Source organism: Solanum dulcamara, chromosome 3 (assembly GCF_947179165.1).
Source record: "Solanum dulcamara chromosome 3, daSolDulc1.2, whole genome shotgun sequence".
Lineage (NCBI taxonomy): Eukaryota > Viridiplantae > Streptophyta > Magnoliopsida > Solanales > Solanaceae > Solanum > Solanum dulcamara.
This window is the reverse complement of record NC_077239.1, coordinates 77,507,856-77,518,956: the sequence shown is the minus strand read 5'-3', so window position 1 is coordinate 77,518,956 and position 11,101 is coordinate 77,507,856. Positions and strand designations below refer to the sequence as shown.

At 35.8% G+C, this 11,101-nt stretch overlaps 2 protein-coding genes across 5 annotated transcripts; one reads left to right on the top strand and one right to left on the bottom strand.

Annotated features, from left to right (window-relative positions):
• Positions 1–696: 696 nt before the first annotated feature.
• Positions 697–3,175, bottom strand: LOC129883081 (NAD(P)H-quinone oxidoreductase subunit N, chloroplastic). The gene is made up of 5 exons (XM_055957649.1): positions 2,903–3,175; positions 1,838–2,202; positions 1,629–1,745; positions 1,448–1,533; positions 697–1,026 (listed from the first exon to the last, which is right to left on the bottom strand). Exons 1-5 carry the CDS (start codon positions 3,033–3,035, stop codon positions 972–974), a joined length of 756 nt encoding a protein of 251 aa, XP_055813624.1. The 5' UTR covers positions 3,036–3,175; the 3' UTR covers positions 697–971.
• Positions 3,176–3,520: 345 nt separating this feature from the next.
• LOC129883080 (uncharacterized) lies at positions 3,521–10,733 on the top strand. Of its 4 annotated transcripts, XR_008765871.1 has the most exons (4): positions 4,003–4,016; positions 4,161–4,246; positions 4,377–4,895; positions 10,408–10,733. XR_008765871.1 is itself a non-coding variant. In XM_055957647.1 (3 exons), the coding sequence occupies exons 1-3, from the start codon at positions 3,642–3,644 to the stop codon at positions 10,499–10,501; spliced, it is 327 nt and encodes a 108-aa protein (XP_055813622.1). In that variant the 5' UTR covers positions 3,521–3,641; the 3' UTR covers positions 10,502–10,733. The 4 variants fall into 4 exon arrangements, 2 of the variants coding, with proteins under 2 accessions (XP_055813622.1, XP_055813623.1); XM_055957647.1 differs by lacking the exons at positions 4,003–4,016; positions 4,161–4,246 and adding an exon at positions 3,521–3,802 and having other exon boundaries at positions 4,824–4,895; XM_055957648.1 differs by lacking the exons at positions 4,003–4,016; positions 4,161–4,246; positions 10,408–10,733 and adding exons at positions 3,521–3,802; positions 8,855–8,976 and having other exon boundaries at positions 4,824–4,895.
• The last annotated feature ends 368 nt before the right edge of the window (positions 10,734–11,101 follow it).

The window sequence follows — 11,101 nt, the reverse complement described above, 5'->3', positions numbered from 1 at the left end:
AATGATGTTTATTTAAGAAGTTGAATTTATCGTCAAACAACCATGACAAACATTGCTTTATACAATTCAATAAGAACCAAAAAATGATAATTAGTCTTCATCTATACAAATATTGAAATACATACACAAATTATGTATTCAATTGATACCCATCCACAAATGATATATCAATTATACATATCATCATAACTCCAGTAGTCAATTTATACAAATACAAAGCAAATAAGTTTTCGATACATATACAAATTATATAATCAAGTTATACATATCCAGTAACTCCAATAGTCAATTAATAAAAATACAAATCAAAAGAGTTTCTTGATACATATACAAATTATGTAATCAATCGATAAATATCCAATAACTACAGTAATCAAAAATTCAAATAATCAATCTATACAAATACAAGTCATATATGGTAAGAAATTATTATTAGAGACAATAAGCGTAATTTGTGGGATTTCTTTCCATTTTAAAAATCGAAATTATCTCCTATTTACATTAGTTAAATTGAAGACCAATTTGTATAACTTTTTAAATTCCAGAGAGATATACAAACGAAAATTGACATAGCAAATAGAATTATAGGTATGGAACGTAATTATTAAACTGTAGCTAAGGAGGTCCTATTATATTTCATCAGTTAGCTATTTATGAAAATTCAGTAAGGAAAGGTGGGACAAAGACAACTCCAAATTCGAAAATCATTTCTATTTTGATTATTCATTTTTGTGAAAATTTTGCTAACTTCATATACATTGATGTACATTGTACAACATTTGAAGCATACAATTATACACAAGAACCTAGTAGCTATTCTTACTTGCTACAAGGTGATGGGATTTGGAAATGAACAAAAGTTGCACTGCTTATGGGAAAAATCATAAAAAGCTATCAATAGTAGTGCAACACCTTAAGTAAATGCCTAATTCACAGTGTCAAGTTCCAATATTGTGGACTCATATTCTTCATTATGACTGAGATAGACCTGCAATTTCCTTGAGTGGCTTCCACATGAACTTTCTCCTGTACATGCCATGAATAGAATAGTCATGTAAAAGGAAAAGATAGGGCAGCATAGTGCACGAAGCGTGCAAGGTGCAGGGAAGGGTCGTAGCCCAAGGGAATGTAATGAATAATGAATAGAATAGTCATGTAAGGAATCAAAACATAAAAGGCTCCTACATATTCAAAAACAAACATGAAGCTGCACCTCTTAGTCCAAAAAAAGGGGGTTCAATTCTCAAAAAGATGAACAACAACAATAGCATACCTAGTGTAGCCTCACAAAGTGGGGTCTGCTGCGAAGGGTAGAGTGTACGCAGACTTCACCCTCACCCCAACCTTAGAGGTAGAGAGGCTACTTTCGATAGACCCTTCGCAATTCTCAAAAAGATGAAAAAAAGAACCCCAAAAGATGCTTTCTACATTAAAAGGGAAATCTTACCAGTTACCACACTCTGCAATGACCCTCACGTTAGGACGAAGTGTCGGAAGTAAAGCAAGAAACTGCAGCTCTGCCTTTGATAATACCTGAACATTTTATGTCAAAACAATTAACAAAGATCTAGTCAAAATACTGCTGACAAACTAATAAGATCATGAACACTTGAAGGGGTAGATTTAACCTTGGCTTCTATTATCCAAACCACTAATCCTTTAGCATCTGGAGGAAGTAAAGAAAGCCTATAATCAACTTCCGGAGGAAAATACCATCTAGCTATTGGTTGCTTTCCAACATGAGCCTGCAACAATATAATTGCAAGTGAGAGTCAACTGGACACTGCAAGTTTGTGTTTGAGAATATGCATATTGTGTGCGAATTGTTATTACTTACAGGGCAGACAGGGTGGAATTTGGTAAGAGTGGTTTCAAGGTCACCGAGGCCACGAGCAGAAAGGTCTAAGAAATGATATCCCTGGTACTTAAGACGTGTAAGGTAGCGTCCTTCGTAACCCCCTTCATGAGGAGAGTAAATTGCTATGGCTTTGTGTTCTTCCACATCTGATAACCATTGACCCAAATCAAGTTTAATGAGATCTCCACCAATGAAGTCCTGAAGTTCAATGTTACATCTAATTGCTCCTTTCTTTTGTCTACCAGCTGATCCAAGTCTTCTCGTTCTCATAGCCTTCGATATGTTATTTAATTGTACTCGTTGCTTCTGCAGACCATAAGACTGCACTGCCCCTTGATAACAGGCTGCATTTGCCACTTAAATTCAAATTTCATGGTACAAAATGGAAAGAACAAGGGCGTCCTAATGAAAACATTGAATCTAAAAAAAGATGGGGGTTTGAAGTTACTGCATCAACTTTTTAAATTTATTTAACGTGCCAAGTGGATAACACTATCATTTTATTCCTGCAAATGTGCACTTCACATGTAAAAGGTATAAAAATTGACAAATAAGTCATTTTCCAAAGAGAATTGATAAGATTATGTTACAGGGAGAACTGAAAAATGCCTATCAACCCATGAAACTCAAGAACCAGAAGTCATTTTACCATTGTCAACAAGAGCTAGCAACTTTGTCAATGCACTGTTTAACATGGCAGAGCAAAACAGTTATAGCACTAACATTTTCAGCCTGCTCTCATACCACGTGAAGCATAAAAATTGATAACAAATGTGAGTTGGGGCTAAATCTCTACACACCCAAAAACATAACTTTAAAACATAATTAAGTGTAGTGTACACTTTCACTCCCTACCCAACTTAATATTCACATTTAACAAGCTTGAATCGACCATTAAGTTATCAAGTCTTGATCTTTTCAGTTCTTTAACCATCACCCTAATTTCAAGATTTTGTAACAAAACATATAATAGCAACTAAGCATATATCTTTCACAGACCCGCGAGGAGTGGGTGGGTGGGGGTGTGTGTGTTTGGGGATTGACCTGAAGAGGAGCATGGTTGGTCTTCAGTGGAGATATTGGTGGCTGTTGGGAGCCGCCGGCAAGAAGGCCTGGTGCTGGTAATCAAGAACCTGGTGGTGTTGCTAGGGAAGGTGTAGGAGAGAGTGGTTGCCATGTGGGTATTTTGGTGGCACTGTGTGAGTGGTGGCAGTAGCAGCTATAGCAAAAGCCACTCAATAAATGGCAAACTTGGACAGAGGTGCCTACTTTGCTCCTTGCCACTCAATAAATGGGCCGATAAAGTTTACAACAAAGAAGTTGAGTTGATAAAATGAGCTAAATTTCATAAATAATTATTATAATAAATTTAATTAGATTCTTCCGTTATGGTTTGTATATTTATGAGCACATTATTTTATTTGTATAATTCGTTAGTATGGTTGTATAACTAATTTATTTTTAAATAAATTTAAATTTTAAACAGTTGTATAAAATTATATTATATAAATTTTAAATTATATAAACGTACATATTATACAAATTTAAATCATAATTAATGCTAAATATTTATGGCGAATTATAAATTAATTAAATTATAGCCATATTTAATTAACTAATATACATTTGTTTATTATAATTTATATCATTTATATTGAAAGATAAAAATTAAAACTAGCTGAAAAAGCTATTGCAAGGGGAAACAAGGATTGAAAACTTTAGGGCTTTCACATAGTAATCTCCATAGCAAAAACTCCAAGATTTCCCATTTCTGCAAACTCAAATGGAATCCACAGAAGATGAAACCCTCCCAAAACAGAGCAAACCCACAGAAATTCCGTCCATTTCAAGCAAAGATTCAGTCTTGTCAATGCCTAATCTTCCTGCAGAACTCATCACTGAATTCTTGTTAAAGCTTCCAGTGAAATCCCTCTTACAATTCAGGTCTGTTTCAAAATCTTGGCTTTCTTTAATCTCTAGCCCTCAATTTGTGAAGACCCATCTCTTATTATCCGCTAGTAACAAGGACTACACCCATCATGGAGTTATGTTTAAGGTTGCTAGTTGTGCTAACCACGGTGTCACAGTCTCACAGACTATTCTCTTAGCTCTTTACTTAACCATCCTGTAACGGAGGCAATTGACTTGGATTATCCAGGTAAAATTCCCGAAAACTATCCTTGGCTTGTGGGTTCTGTTAATGGATTAATTTGTCTTGCCATTAGTCTATGTAACAGATTACATGACCTGTTTATATGGAATCCATCAATTAGAAAGTATAATAAACTGCTTAGTTATATAGGTAATCAAACCTCTGGTTACAATTTGGAGGAACCTGGTCATAGCAGATTTGGTTTTGCATATGATGAGCTCCAAGATGATTACAAGGTAGTGGGCATTTTCCCCATTTACAAACGTATGCATCTATGTCGTGTTGAGGTCAAGATATATAGTCTAAGGAGTAATTCTTGGAGACGTATTAGCAACTTTCAAGATAGAATTTTCTTGCATCTTTCAGGTAAGCTTGTGAACGGGAAACTTCACTGGATTGAAACGGGCCAGAACATCATTTCTATTGATTTGTGTAATGAGAAATGGGCAGAGATAGAAAAGCCCTGCAATTTTAATTTTAATGATTATGGTCATTTTGTACTAGGAGTGCTTGGAAGTGATCTTTCTGTGTTTTGTAATTACACGTGGGGTGCTGATATCTGGGTTATGGAGTATGGAGTAAAAGAATCTTGGACAAAGATGTTTACTATCAAGTCTCCTAATGACTTGATGCCACGTATATCTGGTTCACCCATTCTTTTGTCAAATGGTGACATTTTGCTCGAAATTCGATCACGTTTGGGGAAATATAATCCAGAGGATGACTCAAATCAAATATATAGATGTTACTAACTTTGCTCCATATGTTGAGGCAGAAGTCTACGTTAAGAGCCTAGTTTGTCTGTTTTTACAGAAGTGACCAGGCCTACAATAACAACAGAGGTTCAAATAACTCAGATGAAGACAACCGTGTGACTAATAACCTGTAAGAGTTACATTCTATGTATTTTTTTTAAGTGTTGTTAAATTTTGTTTCCGTTTTGCTTTTGGATCTTGTGAGTCATTTTCCTTTTATGTCCACTATCAAGAACGATAATCTTTTGCTAGAGCAGTTATTTTTGTTGTATTACTTGGTCTCATGAACTTACTCTTGAGCAGTGTTGTAAGAGGGATGTTGTGCCTATAGATAGAGTAAGAATAGAACACCCAAGGTTCTCGGTTGACTTCTTATTTTACGCTTAATGAGATGATTTATAGTCACACAAATATCCATGTATTGTTTTAGACCACAAGTTTCAAAAGTCACTATTCTCTCTGTGCCTAGTCAAGCACCGCCACATGAAATGTGACAGAGGGAGTAACTTTGCATTTTTCACTGTAGATCAATCTTCGTATTCTTACTTGTATGATCTACTAAGGCTGAATCTTTTTTCTGTCACTTTAGCAGTATTGACAAGGTTTGAGAAGTTTAGGTTGCAAGTAGTCTTTATGTACCATAGTTTAAATTTAAATTTGCAAGGGCATAAAGACTAGTTAATGAAAAATTATGTAACCTAAAAACAAAAACAATGTTATTGGAATTTCAAGAAAGATTATAACGGTATAACCATCCAGGTGAGAGTTCTTTTTTTAAAAAAAATTAGCCAAACTAAAACCTAATTTAGTAAAAACACTGAATGTTTCCTCCTTACGGAAAACACAACATTTAATTGCATGATTTGTTCTTCAAAATAATTGGTCTTTACTTTTCAGACTTTGAAATCAAATTTATACCTAGTAAGACATAAATTATTAAAAAACTATCACGACCCAAGGTAGACCCTAGGTGCGACACGATAATCGAAAGTCCGGAGGACCCCAACCAAGCCTCTTAGCATATCATACATGAGCATACATAAGGAAAGTAAAGCAATAAGACCAAGACATAGATGTGGAAGTAAATTCTCAACATGAAAAGTCTCAATAAAAGAGAATAAGTCTCAAACTCGAAATGAAAAGACAACATAGACTCCATGACATCCAACATGCCTATACCAAATTAGATGGGGGCATAAGACAAGCTCCTAGCTTACCTATGACAACATATGAAAAGTCATAAGAAATGATGAAAAGATAAAAGTATTGTCCTCGAAGCATGAGGACTCACAAACTATAGAACAGTAAAGCTCAACTCTACCCATGAGTGGGAGGTGCGCAATGATTGTCCGACCCTACATTATGATACAATGTAGGCAAAAAGTATGCGTTTGTACATGGAGTGCACTAAGTATGTGAGAAGTATGCTTGAACAATGAATATAAGACATAATCAATATGAATCATGAGATGCATGACCAATATCTTAAAGCATGAGTAAAACCTTGAAAACCATAAAACATCGTAATCATATCGTCAATGCATTAAAATATTATCATGAGAACTTTATACCTTTTCATATACCTTGGTGTAGGATAGGACCTTTAACCGACATATAAGACCATGCGAGCTATAACATGGAATTCGATGTACTCCCACATCGAGAAGGGGGAGAGGCTACTTTGCCAAGGTATACTCCGTGATGGTACTTCCTCTATCATGGTGCTATTTGTGGATCCACTAGTTAGGTCATATTGACATTATAAACCTACGCTGGCAACGTAGTTAGGGACTAAATGTTGCTACTAGGATTCCGTTGGATAGCTACTATGGCTACTGAACCCCAACTAAAAGTCCTCTTGGTGCTTAGTCATTATTCCAACTGTATTTCATGAAAATATAGTCCTTAACATCATTAGGAACAACAAAACATATCAGTCCTCATCATAAGAAAATCATAAGAATAGCTCATTAACATGATTGATTCATAACAAATTCATGAGTTGGTGAGAATATTCTTTCACCTCTTAACATGATTGTGGTCGGGCCCTTCCCCGGACCCTGCGCATAGCGGAAACTTAGTGCACCGAGCTGCCATTTTTATTCATAATCTTTCACGAGTCATTCATAAACCTTGGTAGTCATTCATAAAGCTTTCATTGAAAATCATTTAAAAATCGTGATCATAGTTCCTTGAAAACATACTTGAAATGGCATATAACATGGGTCATTGAACTTCAACTTGAAAGCATGCAATATGATGTGAATTATGCACAATTTAATCAATAATCATAAGATATATTATAATTAAGAAGACCCCATGTAAATTCATGAAATTAGGGCTTTTAGGAGAAGAATTTATAAGAGAATTTTGAGAAGAACCTTAGGATTCCATGGGTCCCATGGATGAATTCCCACATACCTTAGATCTTAGGAGCCCTAAATTGCAATGAATTGATGTCTTGACTTTGAATTTTCCTTGGAACTAGCTTGAAGAAGAGGAAGACTCTTCAGAGAAGACTTTAGAGAAAAGATTTTGGGTTTTGAGTGTTTGGGTGAGAATGAGAGGGTTAGGAGGGCGTAGGGTAGTTAATAGAATAGAATAAACCCCTAAAAATTGTCCACATTCATTAATGAGATCATAGGGAAAGACCAAAACACCCTTAAACTTAGTTGAAACGACACTTGCACAGAGGGCCCACCACGGCTTGTGGTGGTGGTTGTGGTGATGGGCTTTGTTTTGGGTTTGAAGGGGTGACCTCCATGGAGGCCACCACGGCCCATGGTGCCTCTCGTGGTCTTCACCCAATTCCCATCTTGCACCAGGCTGGACCACGGTGGCTTTTCACGGCCCGTGAAGGGCTCCTTGAAGACCACCTCGTGCCAAAAGACTGCAATTTCCTGGGAACCCCTCTCTAAACCTCATTTTTCGACTTTCCAACTTCCGAGGGCTTACACAAACACGGGGCATAACTAATAAGATATTATAATGCAAAAATATAAAATTATACACTGCAAAAATATGATTTAGATTGAAAGATAAAAATAAAAACCAGCTCAAAAAGTGTAAAGGACCCAAAAAGCTCTTGGAAGAGGAAAAAGAGATAGAAAATTTAGGGCTTCACATAGTAATCTCCATACCAAAAACTCCCAAAGATTTCCCCTTTTTGCAACCCAAAATGGAATCCCAAGGAGATGAAGTCGTCTCTCTACACCCAAAACGGAGCAATCCCGGAAACCCTGCTCAATTTCCATCCGTTTCAAGCAAAGATTCAGTCTTGCCAATGCCTAATCTTCCTGCAGAACTCGTCACTAAAATCTTGTTAAAGTTTCTTGTGAAATCCCTCTTACATTTAGGTCTGTGTCAAAATCTTGGCTTTCCTTAATCCCTAGTGAATACCCATCTCTTATTATTCGCTAGTAACAAGGATTACACCTACCATGCAGTTATGTTTAAGGCTGCTAGTAGTGCTAGCCATGGTGTCACGGACTGTTCTCTTACTTCACCATCCCGTAACTGAGGCAATTGACTTGGATTATCCAGGTAAAAATCTCAAAGACTATCTTTGGCTTGTGGGTTCTGTCAACGGATTGATTTGTCTTGCGATTAGTCTATTTAACGGAGTACATGACTTGTTTCTATGGAATCCATCAACTAGAAAGTATAATAAACTGCATAATTATCGACTTAATCAAAGCCGTGGTTACTATTTGGAGAAACGTGGGAAGTGCAAATTTGGTTTTGCATATGATGAGCTCCAAGATGATTACAAGGTAGTGGGCATTTTCCCTATTTACAAAGGTATACATCTGTGTCGTGTTGAGGTCCAGATATACAGTCTAAGGAGTAATTCTTGGAGACGTATTAACGACTTCCAAGGTAGGTTTTTTTTGCATGTTTCAGGCAAGCTTGTGAACGGAAAACTTTATTGGCTTGAAAACGGCAGGAATATCAGTTCTATTGATTTGTGTAGTGAGAAATGGACAGAGACAGAAAAGTCTTTCATTTTTAAGGAATATGGTCATTTCATACTAGGAGTGCTTGTAAGTGATCTTTCTGTGTTGTGTAATTACATGTGGTGTCATGCAGATGTTTGGATTATGAAGGAGTATGGAGTAAAAGAATCTTCAACAAAGATGTTTACAATCGAGTCTGCAAATGACGGTATGCCATGTATACGTAAACCACCCATTTTAGTGACGAATGAAGGTGATATTCTGCTTGAAATTGGATCACTTTTGGGGAAATATAATCCAAAGGATTACTCATTCAGATACCTAGATGTTACTAACTTTGCTCCATATATGGAGGCAGAAATCTACGTTAAGAGTCTATTTGTCCCTTTTTCCATACGGGACAATGCATGCAAAAACAACGGAAGTTCCTATAACTCAGATGAAATCAACCGTGTGACTAATAACATGTAAGAGTTAATTCTATGCATTTTCTTAAGCGTTGTTAAATTTGTTTCTCTATTGTTTCTGGATCTTGTGAGTCATTATCCTTTCTGATCTATTTTCAAGAAACAATAATCTTTTGCTAGAGCAGTTATTTTTGTTGTATTACTTGGTCTCATGAACTTCAAACTCAATGGTACTGGACATAGTTCTCTTCTTGAGCAGTGTTTTAAGAGGGACGTTGTGCGTATAGATAGAGTAAGAATAGAGCACCAGTGATGTGGAAATTGTAGGTAGTCGAATGCACCAGTGATGCCTAGGCGTAGCCCCTAGGTTTTGTTTTTTGGATCCATTCTCTAACTATTCTTCTTTAGGTAAAAGTTTATAGGGCAAAGATTTGGCCAGATGACTCATCTGTTATCTGTTGTGTTAGAGAGAGGTAGCAAGTACGCAATGAAATAGTCGAGGTGCAAAGTTGATGGGGACACTGCCATTATCACCCCCCTCCCCCACCCCACCCCACCCAAAAAAAAAAGAAAAAAAAAGGGGACAATAATAGGAAACAAAGGAATCATTTATTGAAGCTTAAGCTCTGAGATAGTATCTAGCTTGGGTGTTTTCTCCTTGCTGCTAATAGCTGGCAACGTATTTTCTTCTGGATTATATGATGTTTTCTTGCTGCTAATAGCTACTTCATCCCAATTTATGTGACATACCTTTTCTTTTGTCCTTTCCAAAAAGAATGTACTACTTCTTTATTTTGAAACAATTTAACTTTAAACTTAGCATTTTACGCTTAATGATATGATTTATAGCCACACAAATAATTATGCCTTGTTTTAGTTTTACACCACAAGTTTCAAAAGTCTTTCTTTCTTAGACTTGGTGCCCAGTCAAACAACACCATATAAATTGGGACAGAGGGAGTAACTTTGTATTTTTTTACTGCAGAACGACCTTCTTATTCTTTCACTTTAGCTGTAATATTGATAAAAAGGAAGTATGCATTGCAAGGTGTAATCAGTTCAGGGTGCTAATTTTGCTGCTATGATCATGAGAGTTGGGTTGGGCGTACAAAAGAACTTCGGAATATAGGAGAAACTGATTTGGGGGATGAGCTTTGTTCAAGTAGAATAAAGTGTTTCATCTTTGTTACTTGAACAAGAATCGTTTCCATTATAGTTAATTCATTTATGTTCTGAACAGACCCTCAAATGTGTCTATAATTTGTATTTTGAGTCTCAGGATACTTGAGTTGGTTTGTCTGAAGGAACCTGACTCTTTGTGGAGAGGCTCAACAACAAGTTCAGGAGCGCAAGTTCAACCGTTATTACTATGAGTATGACTATAAAGTTATTCAACTGGAGCCAGAAAAGAGAACTTAGAAGACGGATTGAGTATGAATCGCAGATTAATGAAGTGTTTTATCGCTGTCTGGTGCACAAAACAGAGATAACTTGGGAGAAAACAGAGAAACTTTGCTGATTTTATGTGCAGACAGACACTTGGTTTTCTCCTCCTATGTTTCATTGTCTCAAATTTTGTTAAAGTAATGGACGACACTTGTTTTTTGTTTTGCTTTCATAAAATTGTTTACTTTTTTGTCCATGAAGTGAAATGTTCAAGATAATTAGTGAAATAGCTGAAAATTAGAGGAGATGAGAGGAAAAAACAAAATAAATTCTCTAAGCATTTTTGTGAAACTTGAAGAAATTAATTTGGAAAAACGTACGTATGTGATTTTGATAACTTACAAGAATAAATTCTTTAGATATTATATTTTTATTATTCTTATACGTTTAAGTTTTGATTGAAGGGTAAATAAGTCGTTCAATTTTATATGAGCATTTTGATCTTTCAACTTTTTATTTTTGTATTTTCTTTGTACTTTTTTAAATGATAATAATAGATAGCCACAAGCAAAAGGATATGGTGTTAT

What these genes read in the sequence shown, in the direction of transcription:
- LOC129883080 (XM_055957647.1), top strand. Translation starts at nt 3,642, where the DNA reads ATGGAATCCACAGAAGATGAAACCCTCCCAAAACAGAGCAAACCCACA. An exon ending in AAATCCCTCTTACAATTCAG is followed by an intron (nt 3,803 to 4,823) that starts GTCTGTTTCAAA and finishes CTGTTTTTACAG; the next exon opens with AAGTGACCAGGCCTACAATA. An exon ending in AACCGTGTGACTAATAACCT is followed by an intron (nt 4,896 to 10,407) that starts GTAAGAGTTACA and finishes TTTGAGTCTCAG; the next exon opens with GATACTTGAGTTGGTTTGTC.
- LOC129883081 (XM_055957649.1), bottom strand. Translation starts at nt 3,035, where the DNA reads ATGGCAACCACTCTCTCCTACACCTTCCCTAGCAACACCACCAGGTTC. An exon ending in TTTGGATAATAGAAGCCAAG is followed by an intron (nt 1,534 to 1,628) that starts GTTAAATCTACC and finishes TAAAATGTTCAG; the next exon opens with GTATTATCAAAGGCAGAGCT. An exon ending in ATTGCAGAGTGTGGTAACTG is followed by an intron (nt 1,027 to 1,447) that starts GTAAGATTTCCC and finishes TGGCATGTACAG; the next exon opens with GAGAAAGTTCATGTGGAAGC.